This window comes from Chiloscyllium punctatum, chromosome 42 (assembly GCF_047496795.1).
Source record: "Chiloscyllium punctatum isolate Juve2018m chromosome 42, sChiPun1.3, whole genome shotgun sequence".
NCBI lineage: Eukaryota > Metazoa > Chordata > Chondrichthyes > Orectolobiformes > Hemiscylliidae > Chiloscyllium > Chiloscyllium punctatum.
Window position 1 is genome coordinate 48,630,104 of NC_092780.1, and position 24,776 is coordinate 48,654,879.

The 24,776-nt window shown below is 43.1% G+C and overlaps 1 protein-coding gene across 1 annotated transcript in view; it reads right to left on the bottom strand.

Annotated features, from left to right (window-relative positions):
* The window catches only part of dcaf7 (ddb1 and cul4 associated factor 7), a 54,754-nt gene that overhangs the window by 8,532 nt on the left and 21,446 nt on the right, over positions 1-24,776 (bottom strand). The window contains exons 3-5 of the mRNA XM_072561926.1: positions 17,249-17,367; positions 12,870-13,079; positions 6,436-6,553 (exon numbers count right to left, since the gene is read on the bottom strand). Coding sequence (XP_072418027.1) covers positions 6,436-6,553; positions 12,870-13,079; positions 17,249-17,367 — 447 coding nt within the window. The remainder of the gene's footprint in view (positions 1-6,435; positions 6,554-12,869; positions 13,080-17,248; positions 17,368-24,776) is intronic.

Sequence of the window (24,776 nt, forward strand, 5' to 3'; positions counted from 1 at the left end):
CAGTTCAAAATGCAGGTAATCATTGGGGTTACAGGCCAATTTTAAAAAGATTTAAAAATGGAACAAACCCAGATGAATTTGAATGTAAACATTAGCAATGAAACAGTAGCTACTTGGAAAAGTTCAAACCATGAACGTTACATGATAACTAAACATCTTCCCACCAGAGGGTGCAGCAAAACCACATGGTCTTCAAATAAGCAGAGAAATTCAAATCTAAATAAAATTATTTAAACAGAGGTTAAGTCAAATCTAGTAACAAGGTTATTGATACAAGAACATATGATCAATAACTCAGAGATTTGTAAGAGGCTGATTACAGAATTGAAAACAAAAGTGGTAGAATCATACAGCATGAAAACAGACCCTTCTGTCTAGCTAGTCCACGTTTGGCCCAAATCCCTCCAAACCTTTCCTATTCATGTACTTATTCAAATGTCTTTTAAACATTGTTACTATACTTGCACCCACCACTTCCTCTGGCAGTTCACTCCACACACTAACCACTAAAAAAAACAATTGCCCCTCATGTTCTTTTAAATCTTTCTCCTCTCCCCTTCAAAATACATCCCTGGTTTAGAACTCCCCCAGTTTAGGGAAAAGACTATTTGCCTTACCTAGAAACCTCAATTTTATAAACCACTACAAGATCACCCCTCAACTTCCTACACAACAGTGAAAAACTCCCAACATATCCAGCCTACTTTTAGAATTCAAACATTTCATTTCTGGCAACATCCTGATAAATCTTGTTGGAACCCTCTCCTGTTTAATAATATCATTCCCATAACAGGGTGACCAGAACTGCACAAAATCCTCCAGAAGAGACCTTACCAACATTCTGCACAACTTCAGCATATTGTCCCAACTGCTCTAGTCAAAATGTCTAAGCAATGAAGGCAAGCATGTTAAACACCTTAACTACCCTGTCTACCTGTGATGCAAATTTCAAAGAATTATATATCTAACCTCCTAGGTGCCTCTGTTCAGTCTCTGTTCTACAACATTACCCAGGGCCCCACCATTAATTGCATAAGTTCTGCCCTTGTTTGTTTTTCCCAAAACATAATACCTCACATCAATTTAAATTAAAATCCATCTGTCACTCCTCTGCTCACTGATCCATGTGATCTTTGTAATCTTAGATAACCTTTTGCACTGTCCATTATACTACCAACCTTGGTATCATCTGCAAACTCACTGACGATGCATGTTTCTCAGACTGAACAGACAGGAACAATTGCATGCTCCAGAAGTCAGTGACAGGAGGTTGGGAACTGCTGCCCTTCCATAACTGATGTGGACTCAAGATTGCAATTGTAAAATCAATATTTGTAAGTGCAACAAAAATAATGAGTGCAATTAATTGAGAAGAGGATTAATTAGTTACAAAGGTGTTATTGTTAGACTATTAATCCAAAAACTCAGCTAATGTTCTGGAGACTCTGGTTCAAATCTCTCCACAGCAGATGGTGGAATGTGAATTCAATAAAGTCTGGAATTAAGACTGTTAAACCATTGTCGACTGTTGGAAAAACCCATCGGGTTCACTGATGCCCTTCATGGAAGAAAGTTTGTCATTCTCATCTGATCTGGCTGACACGTGACTCCAAACACAGAAATGTGACTGACTCTCAACTGCCCTCGGAAATGGTATAGCAAGCCACTCGGTTGTATCAATTGCTACAAAATCAATGAAATGAAACTGAACAAATCACCTGGTATCAACTAGGCAGTGGAAAAGACAACAGCAGAAACAGCCCTGTTGACCCTGCAAAGTCCTCCTTACAAACATCTGGGGGCTGTCTCACAGATCAGTCAAGCAACAGCCTGACATTGTCCATAAGAAATTATTCTGAGAGTATGACTAAGTCAGACACCATCATCTCTGGATACTTCCTGTGCCACTGGCAGGACAGAATCAGAGGTGGTGATATAATGGCACACAGTCAGGAGGGAGTCCTTATCATGTCTCTGGACCCGATTAACTGCTTCAAGTTAAGCACAAACAAGAAACCTCCTGATTACCACACACTGCCCTCCCTCAGATGATGAATCAGTGCTCCTCCACATTGAGCAACACAGAGGAAGCACTGAGGATGGCAAGGGCACAGAATGTACTCTGGGTCGGGGATTTCAATGTTCACCACCAACAGTAGTATGGCAGCAGTACTACTGATTGTCCTTTATGATATGACCAGCCCAAAGCTCTAAGATGACTCTGCAGTACGTAGTGAGGAGAAAACATACTTGACCTCAACCGTATCAATCTTCCAGCTGCAGATACATGACTATATTGGCAAGAATTATCATCGCACAGACGATGTCCTGCCTTGACATTGAAAATAATCTCTATTGTGTTGTGTGGCACGATCACAATTCTAAATGGGAGAGACTTTGAACAGATCTGGCAACTCAAGACTGCGCATCCATGAGGCGTGGTGGGCTAACAGCAGCAAAATTGCACTATGGCACAATCTGCAACCTCATGCCCTGGCATATCCCTCACTCAAACATTACCATCAAGCCTGGTCCAATGGAGTTTAGGAGGGCAAGTCAGGAGTAGCACCAGGCAGACCTGAAGTAGCACCAACATAGTGAAGCTACCAAACAGGACTATTTGCATTCCAAACAGCAAAAGCAGCAAGTGATAGAGTTAAAGATCCCACAACCAACAGATCTAAACTCTGCAGTCCCACCACATTCAATTGAGAGTTGTGGTAGATGGCTAAACAACTCACTGGAGGTTGAGGCTCCACAAATACTCCCATCCTAAACGATGGAAGAGCCCAGCACATCAGTGCAAACGAGAATGCTGAAGCATTTTTCAGCAATCTTTAGCCAGAACTGTCCAGCGGATGATCCATCTTGGTCTCCTCCAGTGGTCTCCAGCATTACAGATACCAGTCTTCAGCCAGTTCGACTCACTCTTTTGATATCAAGAAATAGTTGCAGGCACTGGACATTGCAAAGACCCTGACAACCTTCCGACAATTGTACTGAAGGCTTGTGCTCCCCTAGCCAACCTGTTCCAGTAGTTTCAAAGCTGGATCTATCCAGCAATTTGGAAAATTACCCAAGTTTGTCCGGCACAAAAAAGCAGGACAAATCCAACCTGGCCAATTACTGCCCTAGTCTACTCTCGATCATCGGAAGGTGTTGCCTGCTCATGGAATTTCAATTTGTGTTCTGCTAAGGACATCAGCTCCTGACCTTATTACAGCTTTGCTCAGAGTCAAAACAGCAGAATTCCAGAGCTGAGGCAAGTGAGACAGCCCTTGAACATTGAGGTTGCATTCAACCAAGTGTGATGACAAAATGCCAAAGAACTCTAGCAGAACTGGAATCAATGGGTATCAGAGCAAATATTCCATTGGCTGGGGTCATACATAGGAAGATGGCAAGGATATGGGAGATAAGTCATCCCAACTCCAGGGTATCTCTGCAGGAGTTCCTCAGGATAGGGTTCTAGGCCCAACCAATTTCAGCTGCTTCATCAAAAACCTTTTCTCCATCATAAGGCCAGAAGTGGGGATTTTCACCAATGATTGCACAAGTTCAGCACCATTCATGACTCTTCATATACTGAAGCAGTCCATGTTCAAATACAACAAGATCTGGACAATATCCAGGCTTGTGCTGACAAATGGCAAGTAACATTCACACCACAATAATACCAGGCAATGACCATAATCAAAATCACTGGCCCATTGACATATTACCACGACTGAATACCCCACTAACAACATCCTGGGAGTTATCATTGACCAGAAACTCAACTAGACTCACCATAGAAACACAGCAACTACAAAAGCAGGTCAGAGGCTAGGAGCACTGTGGTGAGTAACCCATCTCCTGACTCCCACTTGCCTTGATGGGTGCAGCTCGAACACTCATGAAGTGTGACCTCACCCAGGACAAAGCAGCCTGTTTGATTGGTACCACATTCACAAGCATCCATTCCCTCCACCACCTCAGTAGCAGCAGTGTGTACTATCTACAAGACGCACTACAGAAATTCACCAAAGATCATCAGACAGCACCTTCCAAACCTACAACCACTTCCATCTAGAAGGACAAGGGCAGCAGATACATGATAATACCACTCTAAGTTTCCCTCCAAGCCACTCACCATCCTGACTTGAAAATATCTCACCGCTTGTTCAGTGTCACTGGATCAAAATCCCGGAAGTCCCTCTCTAACGGCACTGTGGGTCAACCCACAGGAGGTGGACTGCAGTGGTTCAAGAAGGCAGCTCACCCCGACCCTCTCAAGGGCAATTAGAGTCAGGCAATAAACACTGTCAGCCAGCAATGTCCACATTCCATAAAAATGAACTTTAAAGAAGAAATACTGTTATTATTTTAGGACATTGGAAGCAAATCTATGCTGAGAAATTAGGACATCCTGAAAGCCAAGATGAAGTGTATTACAGGACAAACGTGAAAAAGCAAAACAAGGGATTTCACGATTTAGTGATTTGGAAACACAAACTGATACATCCTTGGTGTTACAAATAAGATAAAAATGTAAAAATGATAATGGTAAACTCACAAATTACAGAATAGGCCAGTTTTGGCCAAATTAATTCATACATTTTAGGGGATGAGATATTTTGGCTTTAAGAGTCTAGAGAAATTGTGACACTGGAACAAGGAAGGTTTAATGAAAATCTGATCGACGTTTTCAAAATGATGAGAGATTTTAATGTCTTAAATAGAGATAATCTATTTTGACATCCAAGGTGAGTCAGAGGTTAAACACTTTCGATCATCACCAAAACAAAGGGAGGCTAAGTGAAAGGCTGACAGGAATCGAGATCCAAATAGAAACAGTGGTGGAAGCAGCCTCCAAAAAAGTGATTAAGTTAATAAAACAAAAAAAACCATAAAAATCCTACTAAGAAAAAAACCACAGGGAACTCTGTGGATGGCACAGCGGCATAGTGGTTAGTACTGCTGCCTCACAGCACCAGGGTTCAATTCCCACCTCAGGCAACTGACTGTGTGGAGTTTGCACATTCTCCCAGTGTCTGCATGGGTTTCCTCCGGGTGCTCCGGTTTCCTCCCATAGTCCAAAAATGTACAGGTTAGGTGAATTGGCCATGCTAAATTGCCCGCAGTGTTAGGTATAGGGGAATGGGTCTGAGTGGGTTGCTCGAGGGTCAGTGTGGACTTGTTGAGCCGAAGGGCCTGTTTCCACACTAAATAATCTAACCTAATCTTCAATGTCTGTCTGAGGTGATATGAGCCAGCAGCAGAAAGCAATTCTGCAGCAATCTCACTCAGACCCACAGATGCAGTGTGGTCAATGGGAAATGCCACATGAAGGCAACTGAGATGCCTCTCTGCAGCTTGGACAGTAGAGAAACCTCTATCACCTGAATAGCAGAATATCCGGCAAAATCACAAGGACCCGATGCTTGGCCAAACTACGTTATCCAGCATTCGATTATCTGGAATTTGATTAACCAAACGAAATACTCCCTGCCTGTGTCCTTTGGATAATCAAGGTTCCTCTGTATTGCAGAATGGAGAGAACCGAACCAAGTATTGCACCCAGGGTACTTGCTTTGAAAAGTTATTTCTAGCACTGACCCTCCAACACAAACATCTTCAAACGTACAAAGGGGAAAGAAGTTGTTTTGTTCAGTCAGAACATTTAATATGCTGCTGGGAGTCACATGCTTAAATCTACTGCACTGGATATGATTGCAATCCTGCCCAAGTAGCTAACTATGTATTATACATCTTTGAAGAATGAAACACCATATTCTGGGGGAACCACCTTTTTTCTGGATTAGAACAAATTACTAAAGCATACACAGGAACAAATTACTGCAGCTGCTGGAGTCTGTGCTGAAAACAAATGCTGGACATCACAGCCAATCAAACAGCATCATGGAGAGACAGCAAGTTAACACTGAGTTTAGATGACTCTTCAGAACTGAAGTGAAGTGTGGAGATGACAGCATTTATGTGATAGTTTGGAGGGGGTGAGGGGGATAGTGGGTGTAAGGTGCTGGTGGAGAAAAGACCTTCACAGTTCAGAGAATGTGATCGGAATGTGAGAATGGCAGAACAATGGTGTGTACCTCCAGCCAGTTTGTTATCCTCTCTTTCCCCCTCTCTCCGCCTCCCCCACATTACTGTCCTTTCCAGTCTGGCAGGAGACACACCATTGTTCTGATATTCTCACCTTCCGATCACTATTTGAACTATCAACTTTTTTCACCATCAGCAACATTCCCTGCCCCCACCCTCAACCCCTTCCACATTACAGCATAAATGCTGTCCCTTCCACACTTCATTCGAGCTCTGATGAAGGATCATGTAGACTTGAAACATTAGCTCTCTCTCTCTCCACAGATGCTGTCTGACCTGCTGTGATCTCCAGCATTTGTTGTTTTCAGTACTAAAGCATATGGCCTTTACCTGCAGTGCAGATGTGACATGAAGAATGTGGAGCCCAAGCAATGCCATTCACACATGCTCGGTGATTGTTCAGCCGGGCCACAGGAGTGCAGGGCACACGAACATCGAGAATTACCACCTGCAAAGAAAGGACATGTGGTTTTAGTTCAGACTGCAGGATGAGTAATTAGTGACAACAAGGTAACAGTGAAGTCAGGATTACTCACCTGAACTCAAAAGGGACTAGATATGAAATGAATAATCAACATCCTCACTAACTAAGCAATATAATTAACCTGACTAGGCTTTACATGATGTTAACACAGATATGATATTTATGGAGATCCTACATTTAAGTGCCAATGTGGCTCTCAACGCTGCTGAAAATTCTAAAGGTGACAAGAACATGAAGTCAGACACAAAAACACTGCAGATGCTGGAATCCAAAGTAAACAAGCAGGAAGCTGAAAGAGCACAGCAAGACAGACAGCATCAGGAGGTGGAGAAGTCAATGTTTCAGGTATTAATCCTTTTTCAGTACAATATAAAGTTGTCTGAGTGACAGGAAACAAACAAACAATGGCAATAAAGGAGGATATACAATGGGGTCAGTCCCAGGACAACACCGTTCCTTGACATAAATGGAGACTTAATTAAGAGTTAAATTCAACATTTGCACGATACCAAACTTAGTGTGTCAAACAATAAGGATGCTAGAACCAACTGCAACTGTAGATAGAATGTTGATAGCAATAAGCAGACACATTGCAGCTAAAATTTAATACAAGTGTGAAGGGGATGCGTTTTTAGAAAAGGGAATAGCAGCAGCCACCTGTCCAGGTCTTCTGCTTATTTCTGCATGCCGCAGTCGGGAACTATCCTCTTCAATTGTTTGCAACGACCTTCCATCTTCAACTTCAACGAGCAATATGACAGAGGAAAAGAATCCAGGAGGCAGCTTCCCGTTTCCCATTGATTACTGTCCTCTTCACAAATGATGTTTCATTTGTAAACAATCGTTCCTTGAAATTTTAGAAGAAGGAGGCCATGTGGTGGAACTGGTCCTCGTGGGAGCAGATACGGCGGAGGCAGAGAAATTGGGAATACGGGATGGCATTTTTACAGGAGGTAGGGTGGGAAGAGGTGTCATCCAGGTAGCTGTGGGAGTCGGTGAGTTTGTAAAAAATGTCGGTGTCGAGTCAGTCGTCAATGGAGATGGAGAGGTCCAGGAAGGAGAGGGAGGTGTCAGAGATGGTCCAGGTAAATTTAAGGTCAGGGTGGAATGTGTTGGTGATGGGGGGGCGGTAGGAGGTGGTATCCTCAAGTTGGTGTCTGGCTTCAGCGGTGTAGAGGTCAGTGCGCCAGACTACCACTGTGCCCCCCTTATCTGCTGGCTTGATGGCGAGGTCAGGTTTGGAGCAGAGGGAGTGGAGGCAGCGCGTTGAAGCCAGACGCCAACTTGAGGACACCGCCCCCTCGAACATGACCCCACCCCCCATCACCAAACCATCATCTCCCAGACCATACAGAACCTCATCACCACAGGAGATCTCCCACCCACAGCTTCCATCCTCACAGTCCGGGAACCCCGCACTGCCCGGTTCTACCTCCTTCCCAAAACCCACAAGCCTGACCACCCCGGCCAACCCATTGTCTCAGCATGCTCCTGCCCCATTGAACTCATCTCTACCTACCTCGACACTGTCCTATTCCCCCCCCAGTCCAGGAACTCCCCACATACGTTCGAGACACCATCCATGCCCTTCACCTCCTCCAAGACTTCCGTTTCCCCAGCTGCCAATGCCTCATCTTCACCATGGATATCCAATCCCTCTACACCTCCATCCGCCATGACCAGGGCCTGAAGCCCTCAGTTTCATCCTCTCCAGACATCCTCAACAGTAACCTTCCACCAACACTCATTCATTTGGCCAAACTGGTCCTCACCCATAACTATTTCTCCTTCGAATCCTCCCACTTCCTCCAGACCAAAGGGGTAGGCATGAGCACCCATATGGGCCCCTGCTATGCCTGTCTCTTTGTTGGCTATGTAGAACAGTCCATCTTCTGTAATTACACCGGCACCACTCCCCACCTCTTCCTCCGCTACATTGATGACTGCATTGGCGCCACCTCGTGCTCCCGCGAGGAGGTTGAGCAATTCATCAACTTCACCAACACATTCCACCCTGACCTTAAATTTACCTGGACCATCTCTGACACCTCCCTCCCCTTCCTGGACCTCTCCATCTCCACTAATGACGACCGACTTGACACCAACATTTTTTTTTTTACAAACCCACCGACTCCCACAGCTACCTGGATGACACCTCTTCCCACCCGACCTCCTGCAAAAATGCCATCCTGTATTCCCAATTCCTCTGCCTCCGCCATATCTGCTCCCACGAGGACCAGTTCCACCACATGGCCTCCTTCTTTAGAGACTGCAATTTCCCTTCCCACGTGGTTAAAGATGCCCTCCAACGCATCTTGTCCACATCCTGCATCTCCGCCCTCAGACCCCACCCCTCCAACCGTAACAAGAACAGAACCCCCCCCCCCCCCCCCCCAGTACTCACCTTCCACCCTACCAACCTTCGCATAAACCAAATCATCCGACATTTCCACCACCTCCAAATCGGACCCCACCACCAGGGATATATTTCCCTCCCCACCCCTTTCCGCAAGAACCGTTCCCTCTGTGACTACCTGGTCACGTTCACACCCCCCAACAACCCACCCTCCCGTCCTGGTACCGCAGGAATTGCAAAACCTGCGCCCACACCTCCTCCCTCACCTTCATCTAAGGCCCTAAAGGAGCCTTCCACATCCAAAGTTTTACCTGCATGTCCACCAATATGATTTATTGTATCCGTTGCTCCCAATGCGGTCTCCTCTACATTGGGGAGACTGGATGCATCCTAGCAGAGCGCTTTAGGGAACATCTCCGGGACACCCGCACCAATCAACCACACAGCTCCATGGCCCAACATTTCAACTCCCCCTCCCACTCTGCCGAGGACATGGAGGTCCTGGGCCTCCTTCACCGCCACTCCCTCACCACCCAACGCCTGGAGGAAGAACGCCTCATCTTCTGTCTCAGAACACTTTAACCCAGGGCATCAATGTGGACTTCACCAGTTTCCTCATTTCCCCCCTGTTCCAAACTTCCAGGCCAGCACTGTCCTCATGACTTGTCCTACCTGCCTATCTTCTTTTCCACCTCAAAGTTTGGGAGAAGATTTGTAGCTGGGGTGCTCGTTGTTGTGGTTCTGTTCGCCGAGCTGGGAATTTGTGTTGCAGACGTTTCGTTCCCTGTCTAGGTGACATCCTCAGTGCTTGGGAGCCTCCTGTGAAGCGCTTCTGTGCTGTTTCCTCCGGCATTTATAGTGGCCTGTGTCTGCCGCTTCCGGTTGTCAGTTCCAGCTGTCCGCTGTAGTGGCCGGTATATTGGGTCCAGATCGATGTGTTTGTTGATAGAGTCTGTGGATGAGTGCCATGCCTCTAAGAATTCCCTGGCTATTCTCTGTTTGGCTTGCCCTATAATGGTAGTGTTGTCCCAGACGAATTCATGTTGCTTTTTGTCTGTGTGTGGGGCTACTAAGGATAGCTGGTCGTGTCGTTTCGTGGCTAGTTGGTGTTCATGTATACGGATCTTTAACTGTCTTCCTGTTTGTCCGATGTGTTTTGTGCAGTCCTTGCATGGGATTTTTGTACACTACATTAGTTTTGCTCTTTTCCACCTATCCACTCCACTCTCCTCTGACCTATCACCTTCATCCCACCCCCATCCACCCACTGTACTCTTTGCTACCTTCCTCCACCCTCCTCCCTGACGTATCACCTTCATCCCCACACCCACTCAGCATCATCCCCACACCCATTCTATGCTACTTTCTCCCCACCCCCCTCTCATTTATCTCTCCACCCTTCAGGCACTCTGCCTGTATTCCTGATGAAGGGCTTTTGCCCAAAATGTTGATTTTTCTGCTCCTCGGATGCTGCCTGAACTGCTGTGCTTTTCCAGCACCTGTGGTCTGCATAGGAGATTGATAAAAAAAGTTAAGACGCATGGGATCCAAGGAAATTTGGCAAATTGGATCCACAAATGGCTGAATGGCAGGAAGCGGAGGACAGTAGTTGGGAGGTATTTTTCCAACTGGAAGCCTGTATTCACTAGGGTTCTACAGAATTCTGTGTCGAGAAGTTCGCTCTTTGTGATGTATATAAATAATTTGGACTTGAATGTAGGAGGATTGATCAATAAGTCTGCAGACCATACAAATATTGGTGAGGTGGTAAAAAGTGAGAAGGATAGCCTTGGACTATAAGAGGATATAGACAGTTGGTCAGGTGGGCTAATCAGCAATAAATGGAATTCAATTTGGATAAATATGAAGTGATGCACTTGGACAGGTCAAGTAAGGTAATGGAATACATGATGAAAAATGTGTTGCTGGAAAAGCGCAGCAGGTTAGGCAGCAAAGGAGCAGGAGAATCGACGTTTCAGGCATAAGCCCTTCTTTCAGGCTTATGCCCGAAATGTCAATTCTCCTGTTCCTTTGACGCTGCCTGACCTGCTGCGCTTTTCCAGCAACATATTTTTCAGCTCTGATCTCCAGCATCTGCAGTCCTCACTTTCTCTTAATGGTAAGCTTCCATGAATGATCAAGAATCAGAGGGATTTTGGAATGCATGTTTACTGGTGTCTTAAAGTATCAGGACAGGTGGATAAAGCAGTTAAGGTGGTACGTGGTATCTCTGCCTTTATTAGACTAATTAGACAGAATTTAAGAGCCGGAGATTTCACTGGAACTGTAAAAAATGTTGGTTGGCAACAGCTGGAGTACTGTGTGGAGTTCTGGAATCCACATTATAAGAGGGATGTGATCACACAGGAGAGGGTGCAGAAGAGATTTACCAGGATGTTGTCTGGGCTGGAGAAAAGCAGTGATGAAAAGAGATTGAACATACTGGGGCTGTTTGCCTTAGAGCAGAGGAGACAGAAGACATGATTGAGATGTATAAAATTATGAGGGGCATTGACTGGGTAGACAAGAAAAGACTTTTTCCCTTGATTGGGGGAATTAATGACTAGGGGGTGTAGATTTAAACCAAGGGGCAGAAGGTCTATTGGATATGTGAGGAAGTACTGTTTCACCTAGAGGGTAGTGAGAATCTAAAACATTCAATGTAAGGATGATGCAGAGACCCTTATAACAACTAAAACGTGTTTAGATGAGCACTTGTGTTGACAAGGCATAGAAGGCTAAGGGCCAAGTGTTGAAAAATGGAGTTATCATATGGAGGTGGTTATTTTTGAATAGCCAGGCTGCAATGGCCAAAGGGGTTTTTTCTGTGCCGTAGATCTCGGTGACTCTAATGCTTTTATGACAACGCAAGTGTAATGAAGAGCTCATAACCATAAAAGCAATGAGCACCAGCTCGCATTTTAGTTTGCTCTCTGTGTCTGAGCATCTCCGACTACATTGATGGCTGTTGATGCCACTCTCCTTTGCTGAAGGTTAATACAGTGTATTCTGATTTGCTCCTGTTGAGCAGTACAGATCTTCTCAACAGTAGGCAAATCGCAAAGCAGTCTCAGTTGCTCGCCTGCAAAATAGTACGCAAATAATTACTGCAGTTACATCATGATTTGTAGACAACTCAGCATGGCCAATTCTTTCAATCGTACCACTAGTTTGGTACAGCAAAGATGGAGTTACGTTGTGAATTAACTTGCAAAGTATGACTGGGGTGCAGCATGGAGAAGACATTGGTGTGACCTAACTGGACTTGTAGTCTAAAGTTCATTTCCACTGACCAATCACAAAAGTCTAAAATAATGAACACATAGCAATACTATCATTCCATCACAATAAAATGATCCTGGGCTTGAAGGATTAAAGTAACAACAACGTAATTTTTCTATTAACCTGATGTTAAAAGGAATGGTTTTATATAACGTACTGCCGCATCTGCATTGGGGCAAAATATACAACCGTTAGGCCCATCTCTTCACTCTTCGGAAGTATCAAATTGCACTGACCCACATGAAATTACACAACATACAAACTATACATGCATCGTGTGTTACTGGGCATGATGTTTACATTGGAGTAATAGCCTCCAATCTGTGAAGATCTTTAGTTAGTTTGCCCAACGTTCATGTGTAAGCTTTCATGTGGCTAATCATCCATTAGTGATTTTAAAACTTAATTTTGTTTTCAGCATTTAACGCTGTGTCCACTGTACAGTTCCAGGAATAGGGACACAGTTTCTCTCTCCTTTCTCTCCCCAAAACACACCCAAAAAAGAAATAAGTGCTAAATCACAACAGATTGGAATTGAATGCAAGACTGCCTCAGTGTGCAGACCTCAGTTCTGCAATGGGAGAAACGTCAATTACGTCATCAATATATTATTAATTTTCAAGCGTGTTTATCCCTACTCACCTCCATTCCATCCATTGCCATGGTAGCCAGATAATTGGGATCTTGCTTATTCCAGCATAAGCGAAGCAATGGATGGTGCTGGGGATCTTCATAGATGATAGTGCTGTGCTCCAAGTGCCGAAGGTCAAACATGCGTACTGAACCATCTGCACCCACAGAGGCAAACATATCTCTACCACCTCCTGCCCTGCTGAATGCAATGTCATAAACCTGCAGATGGGAGAGAACAGCAACTTTAAGCAATCATGCTGCCTTACCACCAGCACTTTAAAAGGAGAGGAAGATACAGTTTATTTTCAAATAAAGTGCTTTCAATTTTGCTTCATCTTTCAACTTCTCCACATTTTTGTCAAGTTATTATGCCTTAGAAATGTTTTGCAGTCTGCCACTCTCATCTTAAATAAGAATGAAAGTAGTGAGCCATCATTTTTCAGCCTAATCGCTTACACTGTCTGACAACTCCAACATGCAGCCAGTCTCATTCATAATGGGCCCAAAAATGCAGAACTTGTTCTCAGTTCAGTAACTAATTGGCAATAACAGAGAACCAGCAGACTGCCTGACAAAATGAAGGTGACTTCAATGGTATCATAACCATACTTAATGCTCAATTTGTTCAATGTTCAATGTGCAGAGTGAAGGGAGTTTTAGGCTGCATTTAGCCATGTTGCAGCAATCACAGAAGTATTTGATGCTGATGTACAACATTCAGAATGGAAGATGCGGTTATCCAGACACAATACTGTATCTAAATGGGCATCTGCACTGCAGAAAGTGGAACAAACCATTAACTTCCAGGTTACAATTGTTTCACTTCACACTAGATTACGTTAGACTATCTGGTTGGCATGAATGAGTTGGAGCAAAGGATCTGTTTCTGTGCTGTACATCTCCATGATCTTATCTCAACTTATTTTCTGATCTGTGCGGGGGGAGGGGGAAACAAGGCCAATAAGAATAATTTAAAAGTCACCATGGTACCAGTGTGCAGTGGTCTTACCAGACTATAAGCTGCTCTCTCATTCGAGACAACTAGTAAGTAGTGTTTTAACCAGAGGGTCATAACACCTCAAGTGAGGGGATAGGTTGAGGAGAAGCCTTCATGGTAACCTCAGCCTGTGCAGGAATCAAACCATTGCTGTTGGCTAACCAGCCACCCAGTCAACTGAGCTTAACCGATCCCCAAATTAAGGCAAGAAGCAGACACTGGAAACAAAAAATAGAAGGAGGCCATTCAGTTCTTCAAAACTGTCCCACTGTTCAATATGACCCAGCCCAAGAACTGCTGCTCTTTTGGAGAAGATTCAATATTTTGGCTTCAACCACTTTCTATGGCAGAGAATTCTACAGGCTCATAACTCTCCAGATGAAGAAGTTTCTCACCTCAGTCCAAATGGCCTACCCAATAATCCTTAAACTGTAACCCTGATTCTGGATTCCCCATTCATTGGGAATATTATTCTTGTATTTAGCCTGACTAGTTCTTTTGGAATGCTATAGGTTTCATTGACATTCTCCCTCATTCTCATAAACCCCAACAAAGACAGTCATAACGTACCCAGTCTCTCTTCCTAGTTCAGTCCTGCCATACCAGGAATAAGTCTGGTAAACCTCTTGAACTTGCTCCATAGCCAGAACATCCTTCTTCCAATAAAGGAGACCAAAACTGCACACAATACTCCAGGTACAGTCTGACCAAGCCCTGAACAAATGTAGCATGATACCCCTTCTCTTGTACTCAAATCCTCTTGTTCTGAAGACCATCATGCCATTGCCTTCTTTACCACCTATGTACTTATTTTCAACAACTGGTATACAAGTTGCATCTCCCTCTTTTCACCCTAACACCATTAAAATAATAATCCATCTTCCAGTAGCAAAGTGGATAACTACATTTTTCCCATATACACTTAACAACCATGCATATGCCCACCACTCAACTTGAGGGTTTTAAGTTCTAGCAAATGAAAGTTATTTTGAAAATAAAAATATCTTTAAACATGTCTATAATTACTCAATCACTGGCACAGCTGCAGACTCAATGGGGCAAATCTCCCCCATCTGCACTACTCCATGATAGCACCATCTTTTTCCACTCACATCATCAGAACCAATGAAAATCAATTTAGACAAGCAGCACAAATAATCATTCAACTGCTGCCAAAACAGTTAGCAATTTTCATCGTACTTAGTACATCTACTTCTTCCCCAACATGTGCTCTGCCATTAAGAGGTGCTGCTCAGAATGCCAATATTTTTAGTTTGGCTACAATTACAAAGCCTCCATTCTACAATCTGTGCATAAAGTACAGGATTGCACTGGCTGCAAACCAAATATCAAACCAGCAAGTCTCAGCGAGGCCAGCAGCTTAAACAAACCACCTCCAGGGAGTCACTGGTATTAACAGATTCTGGCTACTTTGCACAGCCCAACGTACAGGGCCCAGACGCTGGGAACAAGCCAAACAAATCTCATACAATAAAAATAGAAAGTGCTGGAGAAACTCAGCAGGTCTGGCGACATTTGTGGAAAAAAAAAACACAGCGTTAAAGTTTTAAGCCCAAAGACGCTTTGGAACAGATCTCATGCAACATTTAAAAAAGGGTTTTTGTTCTATTCATTGCCTCTATTCACATATCAGGAACTGAGAGCATCATTCAGATGTTTTTAAATATCTATCATTACTTTGAAGCAGTGTTGCTAAATCATTAACATGTTTTACTACTAACCAATTAAGAACATTTGCAGTCCAGTAGACACAGTGTTCATTTGAACAATTACTACCGATCAATATGCTGGATTATGCAAAATAACAGAACACGATTAAGGAACTATCAGCAAGTGATAGCTACAGCGAAACTGTCCTGATCACTAAATTATTGCAACAAGTGTTGGATCAATTGTCTAAATGACTGGAGATGCAAAAATATACCTACCAAAACAGAATATCTCAGTACTTCTTCAGACATAAAATAAGATTAAATAACTGTTGCAGTTGCACAATAGCACCTTTGTTCATCAGCAATCCGTTCAAAACCAGATCATAAGATTAGGATCAGGACAAGACGACTTGGCTCCTTCAGCTTGCTCCATCATTCAAAAAAGGTCATGACTGATTGAATTCTGGCCTCAAACTGCACTTTCCTGCCTCTGCCCCATAAATCAAGACTCTTGGTAGATCAAAAAGCCATCCAACTCAGTTGGAAATACATTCAATAAACCAGCCTCCGCTATTCTCTGTGGAAGAAAATTCCAAAGATTAACAGCCCTTCAAGAAGAAATTCCATTTCTTATCTGGCTTAAAACAGGAGACTTCTTATTCCGAAATTCTGCTCCGTTACTCTAGATTCCACATCAGGGAAAGCACCATCTCAACCTTTCAAGCCCTATTGGAATCTTACGTGTTTAAATAAAATTAACTCTCATTCTTGCAAACTCCAATGAATTTAGGCACAACTAGCTCAACCTTTCCTCAAAGCAACCCTTTCATCCCAGGAAACAATACACTGCTTACGGTTTCAATGCAAGCCTGTCACTCCTAAAGTAAGGAGATTCAAAACTATACAGGTTGTTCTCCTATAACATTTGTTTTGTTAACACAAAGTGTGGACACTGTTTCTAAAGCGTGAATTTTTAAAACATGTGTTGACTGTAACACAACTACATGGCCAAGAATTTAGGTGCTGTCTTTGGAGTACAATGTGGGGTTGTACAAGAACACAACTATTGTGTTATAGAAGAACAACTCTACAGTGTTTTAAGTCCAAAGTCATCAGTTTGACCCCTGTAGTGTACCAAAACTCCTCCACCTCATTTCATTTCTTTGGCTCTGGATTGCGATCTAGTGAAGGAAAGTCGCCATTTAGGGATTGAAACATTCTATTTGCCTCTCTGATCCCTTACTGTACACACATGCTAACTTTTTAAAATTCACTACAGCTAGTGGTTTTCCTTCATCTGTCCTGCTTGTTACAACCTCAAAAAACTTGTCAAACACTATTAACACTTTCACAAATCCACTTTGACTCAGCCTGACTGCATGATGATTTTCGAAATGTCCTACCACTATCACATTAATAATGGACTCCAGCATTTTCCCAATGACAGATGTTAGGCTAACTAGCATAAAGTTTACTGCTCTCTCCCCCTCCTTTCTTGGAGAGGGCATTTAGAAATATTGCAACCAATGTGTCCATTAACTTGTAATCACAATACATTTTCCCCTATCAAAGCAGCTAACTTATTGGGAATCTAGAACCAAAATACAGACCAGGTGTTCTGTACTGTCGAGCTGCATGATCCCTTCACTAACTGACTTACTGGGTATACTCATATCCTGTACTGAACCGCACATGCTTATGGTCAAAGACCTCATTACCTCTTTATCATGAGCAATAAGTTGTGTTTTCACGTGCCCAGAGACCAAATTGACTCGGCCGAGTACCTGTCCTGTCTCCAGACCCCAGATTGTACATGTGGTGTCTATGCTGGAAGTACCTGCGGAGAGAAGAGCTATCATTACAAAATTGACAAAAAGGAAAAGGCTGTTATTCAAAACAAGTCAAGCCACCCCCCCCCCTTTTTTTTTTGAGAGGCAGCCCTCCCCTTTTCATTCCAGCAAAACACACAAATGTCTCTTAAACCCTTTCCACTTACCTTTTTTAATCTCACTGAAAATTCTATAACTTTATTCTTTGGGAAAAAGACCATTCTGCCCTTTATCCATCAACTTCTTGTTCTTCCTACTTGCTTCCAATCTACATCATGAATGATTTGCCTTGACAACATTTATCAAATCTCTTTAATTTCTTAGAAATTAGAAACATTCTTCAAATGTCTCTACAAAAGAAACATTCCAAACTTCTAAAAGGCATTAATTTAATTTGCAACCCTTGAATCATCCTGGTTCCTCACTTCTGTACTGAAAAGTTTTAACAGCTTTGTGAATTTGAATTCCACCTGCTCTATTGAGGTATACTGTTTTCAGTAAAAGGTTCAATCAATCAGTTTTGTCAATACCCTTCATAATCTTGAGGATTTTAAATGAGATTTCATAATGAAAGAAAACAGTAAAGTTGTTAACATTTCAACAACTCCTAGCAAACCCACTGGTTTGTCTATTTTATAGCAGGATGAGAACTGGAAGCAGTGAACGCATTTCCAATCATTTGATATGGAGACAAAATCTTGTTCGATGCCAGCTCTCTCAGAAAGGAGAAATAAGGAAACAGTTTTGGTTAAAAAGTCACAATAGGGGGTCCACGTTTAGGCCTGGCAATGGCAGGGAAGTTCAAATTCAAAGACGGTAGCGTGACTGCATAACACATCTGTTGTAATCTCTTTATACATGATTGAGTGTTGGAAAATTCAGCTCGCCACAGAAATTTACAGCTGCTTAACAAAGTGAATGGTTTTGATTCGTCGACAGCCACAGGCTCTGAAACCTTTCTAAATTTGTTACAGGTTTTCAGTATTTTTCCTTAAATTCTGTCAGTGTATACAGCATATGACTGAGTGATACACTATAGGCTTTATTCTTCGCATATACTGAGTTGAGGAGAAAGTGAGGACTGCAGATGCTGGCGATCAGAGCTGAAAGCGTGTTGCTGGAAAAGCGCAGCAGGTCAGGCAGCATCCAAGGAACAGGAAAATCGACGTTTCGGGTATAAACCCTGAAGAAGGGCTTATGCCCGAAACGTTGATTCTCCGGTTCCTTGGATGCTGCCTGACCTGCTGCGCTTTTCCAGCAACACGCTTTCAGCATATACTGAGTTAAACCATGACGACAGTCAGGAATCCGAATTGACTTCAGCTAAACTGGTCTGGACAAGAGGTAGACCAAATCAGCCAGGTTCCCCATTGTCCCCAGTCGTATACTCAGGTGTATACATGAGGTATGAACAGTATAATACTGATTCACGTATAATAACCAGCCAAGATAGAATTCATGCATCTTCTGAAGGAAGAATTAAAAAGTGAAAACAAAAGCAATCAATACTCAAGACATGGTACGTGTTGACCTTTGTCCTGCTTGTTTAGTTATTTCTCACACCAGTGGCATTCATAACTTACCAGAGGTTACACAAACAAGCCTCTGATTAAACAATGTGTTCACAAATTTAAGGTTTAGCCTGCAGTGAATTTTCCAGCACAGTACCACACTTTGCAGCATTGCCAAACTTCTGCAAAACAAATATATCTCCTTGTGAGTTCAGAGGTTGCATTACTGCTGCCTCCCTCAAGCTTCTGTCCATCTTTGTAGGAGACCCCTCATCCTTCAGTGCATCATTCATGCTCAAGTCCAAAACAGGATTGGGATTGTAATGTCTTAGTAAGTGAATGAACTAGAAGACAGAGCAGGAGAGGCAAAGAATCCCAAACACAGCCAAAAGCGGTAATTACAGTCACTGTAAAACAGATACACAGTGAATACCACACTGGCTATAATTAGCCTCAGTGGACAAGGACAAGAACAAGAAATTAGAAACACATTTACCAACAGCAAACTGGAGGAGCTCAATTGCATTTTGTTAGACAGAAAAATTGATCAATCACCTCATATCTAAGTCCAGGGAAGAGAATCATAGTTTTCTAACATTTGCAATTAAATTCTTGGAGTCCAAGTATCACTCTGGTAAACCTACCCTCCATTCTGCCCAGAACTGCTCATTTATTTTGCACATGGTCTAACCTGAGTTTTGTACAGGTAAAGTCTTGATGTCTATCCCTTAGTTTTCCACTGCTCTAAATCCAAAGGACAACATTTAGCCTTTCTGATTATTTTCTCAGAGAAAGTGAGGACTGCAGATGCTCGAGAATCAGAGTCGAAAAACATGGTCCTGGATAAAGTACAGCAGATCAGGCAGCATCCGAGGAGCAGAAGAGTACATATTCTTGATGAAGAGCTTATGTTCAAAATGTCAACTCCCATGCTCCTCGGTTTATATTTGAGTCACTGCAGATTTAAATGCATTTCCATTCCAACATCTAAACAGGATATTAATTATGGCGAATAATTGACTACTCAACACAAATTCTTGCAGGACATCACCATTCTCAACTTTACTCCACCTTCTGCTGCTCAATTTTCTATATTTGTCTTCAGTTTGTAGGCAGTTGCAGCCTTGCTGGCTTGATTTCAGTTGAGGGGGAGTAAGATTATGGTCTAGTTTTAGGGGAAACAGCAGTATTAATGATAATAAATGTCAAGCCAGTTTAAATGCCTGTTTAAGCTGTGACAAAATTAAATTTGATATAGTTTTAAACAGTTTCAATCGGAAGCTTTGAGCTAACTATATCTCATATGTCAGAGAAATCTCTTCTGTTCTGTGATATAGTAATGAAAGGCAACTTCACATGACTAAGTAACAACGGCAGTTTTCATGACTCTATCGAGACTGCTCCACATTGAACATACCCTAAAGTAACTGTCAACTGAAGAAAACACACTGTGGTCTGATCATCTCTGCATGAACACCCTTTGGAAGAGCAGATAAAATTACGACAGGAAGAATTTCTGAATTAATATGCTGGAGATATACATTTAATTTTGTTAAGCTCGCTAGCAAGGGATGACAGTGGCTCAGTGGTTAGCACTGCTGTCTCTCAGCGCCAGGGACCTAGTTTGGATTCAAATCTTGGGTAACTGTGTGTGGAGTAAGCATGCGTCAAATTGCTTCTTACTGCACTGTAGGGGGTGGAATAACTGGAGCTTCATTATAAATCTTGATTCAGAACGGTCATTCTTGTCACAGGGTGAGATGCATTATTTCACTACTCAATTTAAAATGCTTGAATCGTGGTACCCACATACAAAATAAAACGTTGGAGCTTCAAAAGGAGGAACATTCTTAAAATGTTATGATCTTTAAAGTGCTCATCAGGTACAAGTCATAGACACTCAGTTAGCTGAAAACAGGACTTGATTTATTAATACATGCATTTGAAAAGGGTAGCAAATTAGGTAACAATTAGCATACTGCCTATCATCAATGATGGGTAAAGAGGTATGCTCAAAGGGCAACCTACATACTGTAGTGCAAATACTTTATAAACAATCAAGGGTAGAAAAGTGAATTGTAAAGAGGACAGAAGGATACAAAGGGATAAAGATTGGTTAATAGTGAATGGATAAAGGTGCAGCAAATGGAGAAGAATGTGCAAAATGTGAAATTGTTAACTTTGGCAGAAAGAATTAAGAAACAAGTAGTGAAAGACAGGAGGAATCCAGGTCACCAAGTGAATGAATCACAAAAAAGCGCTCAAATGTTATTGCTCATTATGAGGGAAATTGAATACAAACATAGGGAGGTTATTACTGGAATTTCTTGTGCTGTGACTGGATATGGATTTACATTTACATTAGGCCATCAGTACAGCTTAAAAAACTTTACATAATTAATATTTTAACACTTCAAATTTTTTATTCCACTTGAGAGTAAGGGATTTTAGTTAAAAATCCAAAGGACTGTGGATGCTCAAAATCAGAAACAAAATTAGAAATTGTTTGAAAATCTGATATCTGGCAGCATCCATGGACAGAAAGCAGAGTTAATGTTTCGAGTCCAATGACCCTTCTTCAGAACCATTCCAGATACTTGGGGTTTGGGTTTGGGCTGCTGGGAAGAGAAGAGGGAAAAAGTGTGGAACAGTAACAATAGTCAGGGATTGTTAGTGAGGGAAGTAAAGTGCTGAGGAGGTTAATGCATTCAATGTGGTCTGCCTGGACTTCCAAAAATTTTCTGATAAGGTCCTTTTTGGGTCAAGAAAATTGAGACCAATGTACAAAATGGCGGAAAGACAGGAGGCAGAAGATTGTTTCTGAAACTGGAATTCAATTTCCAGTGGGGTTCCACAGTGCTCAGTGCGGTGGTGTATATTAATAATTTTGATTTTAAATGAAGTGGGTATGATCCAGAAGCTTGCAGATGACAAAATGATAGAGCAGCAATTAGTAGATAACTATTAAGATTAAGTGGAAGGTATCACAGACAGGTTGGCTAGGCAGAACAGTGAAAAATGGAATTTTATCTGGCAAAATATGAGGCAGTTATATGGTGAGGGATATCAAGGCAGAGAATTATGAATGGTAGGATGCGGGGAAGTACTGAAGATCAGAGGGACTTTGGTGTGTACATTCACAGATCAGAGAAGGGTAGGCAGATAAGGTGGACAAGAAGGTAAATGTAAGTTAGAGAACTGTGTGCCAATAAAGTTAATCCAAATGTGCCCAACTGGAACCATGTTTCCAAGGAAATACATTCCCTACTGAAGACCAGGTCAGAGTCATTCAAGTTGGGTGACCCTAATCTATACAGTAACTCTAAGAATGACCTTCCAAAGCCATCAGGGACACCAAGAGACAACGACATTAGACTAAGACACATGAACACATGTTCACTGAGGCAAGGCTTACACAATATATCAGGCTGCAAACCAAAGTCAAGTAGAATTGCATGGTAACAATACTTCCCTCAAGCTCATTTTGAACTGAAGGTAAGCCAAATTATGTCAACTGCCCAGACAGTCTCAGGTGCACCGGTTCCCTTAGTCACTGCCGCAGATGTCACATCAGCCTTATTGACGGTAAACCCACAGAAAGCAACCAGCCCAGATGGAGTTCCTGGACATGCACACAGATCCTGCGAGGATCAGCTAGCAGGAGACTTCACAGACAGCTTTATCTTCTCCTTAATCCAACCGAAGGTTCCTACCTACCTCAAGAAAACCATCATCATTCCAGTGACACCTCAATAACGACCACTCGTTGTCTCTGACAGCCATCATTATAAAGGGCTGCGAGAGGTTAGTAATGGCACACATCAACTCCACTCTCCTATGGGAGACCGGTCAGCAAGGTTTGATCTCATGGAATACAGGAAGAACTCGCCATGTGGATACAGAACTGGCTCAAAGACAGAGGGCCGTGGTGGGGGGGCTGTTTTTCAGATTGGAAGCCTGTGCCTAGTCGAGTGCCACAAGATCAGTGCTGGGTCTACTACTTATTGTCATTTATATAAATGATTTGGATGTGAGCAGAAGAGGTATAGTTAGTAAGTTTGCAGATGACACCAAAATTGGAGCTGGTGTAGTGGACAAAAGTTACTTCAGGTTACAACAGGATCTGGACCAGATGGGCCAAGAAGTGGCAGATTGAGTTTAATTCAGATAAATGCGAGGTGCTGCATTTTGGGAAAGCAAATCTTAGCAGGACTTGTACACTTAATGGTAAGGTCCTAGGGAGTGTCGCTGAACAAAGACATTGGAGTGCAGGTTCATAGCCCCTTGAAAGTGGAGTCGCAGGTGGATAGCATAGTAAAGGAGGAGTTTGGTATGCTTTCCTTTATTGGTCAAAAGTATTGAGTACAGGAGTTAGGAGGTCATGTTGTGGCTGTACAGGACATTGGTTAGGCTACTGTTGGAATATTGTGTGCAATTCTGGTCTCCTTTCTATCGGAAAGATGTTGTGAAACTTGAAAGGGTTCAGAAAAGATTTATAAGGATGTTGCCAGGGTTGGAGGATTTGAGCTATAGGGAAAGGTTGAGTAGGCTAGGGCTGTTTTCCCTGGAGTGGCTGAGGCTGAGGGATGACCTTATAGAGGTTTACAAAATCATGAGGGACATGGATAGGATAAATAGACAAGAGTCTTTTCCCTGGGGGGGGTGGGGAGAGGGGGAGAAGGGGAGAAGAAGAAGTCCAGAACTAGACGGCATAGGTTTAGGATGAGAGGGGAAAGATATAAAATAGAGCTAAGGGGCAACTTTTTCCACACAGAGTGGCGCGTGTGTGGAGCGGGCAGTCAGAGGAAGTGGTGAAGGCCGGTACAATTACAACATCTAAAAGGCATCTGGATGGATATATGAATAGGAAGGGTTTGGAGGGATATGGGCTGGGTGCTGGCAAGTGGGACTAGATTGCATTGGGATATCTGGTCGGTGCTGTACATCTCTATGACTCTGTGACTGTCTTGATCCACTACAAATCACCTACCATCGCAACCTGTTCATGGCAGAAGTCATCTCCTTAGCCTTACACTCATTCCTTGAACATCTGAACAACATGAATACTGAGAGCAATCTTACTTATTGACTTTTTAGCTCAACCTTTCACGCTATAACTCCAGCCAATCTTTTCTCCAAATTCTGAGACATAGTACACTGCTCTCACTCTGCAACGGGATCCTGGACTCCCTCTCCGACAGATTGCAATCAGTAAGTGTAGGTAACATCTCCTCCATGATAATCCTCAACACCGGTGTCCTGCACGGCGGCATACTCAGCCCGTTGCTATACTCCTGTAACAGTCAGGAAGAGAAAGTGAGGACAGCAGATGCTGGAGGTCAGAATAGAGAGTGTGTTGCTGGAAAAGCACAGCCAGTCAGGCAGCATCCAAGGAGAATCGATGTTTTAGGTGTGAGCCCTTCATCAGGAACAAGGCATGCGGGCCAGGCGAGAGGAAATGAGGAAGCTGTTGAAATCCACATTTATCTCATGTGGTTGCAAGGTTCCAAGGTGGAATATGAGGTGCTCCTCCTCCAGGCTTTGGGTGGTGGCCCAGGACCTACATGTCTTTGATGGAGTGGGAGGGGGAGATGAAGGTATAGATACATTTCTGACGGATGTGGAAGGATCTCTTGGGCAGAGCTCAGGGGAGTTGTGTATGGGCACAGGTTTTGCACTTCTTGCAGTGGCAGGGAAAGGTGCCAAGAGTGGGTTGTTGGGGGGGGGCATGGACCTGTGGGAGTCAATGGGCTTGTAGTATATGTCTGTGATTAGCCAGTCACCAGAGGCAGTGATGGAGAGGTCCAGGAAGGGGATGGAGTTGTCTGAGATAGTCTAGGTGAATTTGAGGTGGGGGTGGAAGCTTTTGACAAAGTTGGTGAACTGTTCAACCTCCTCGTGGGAAC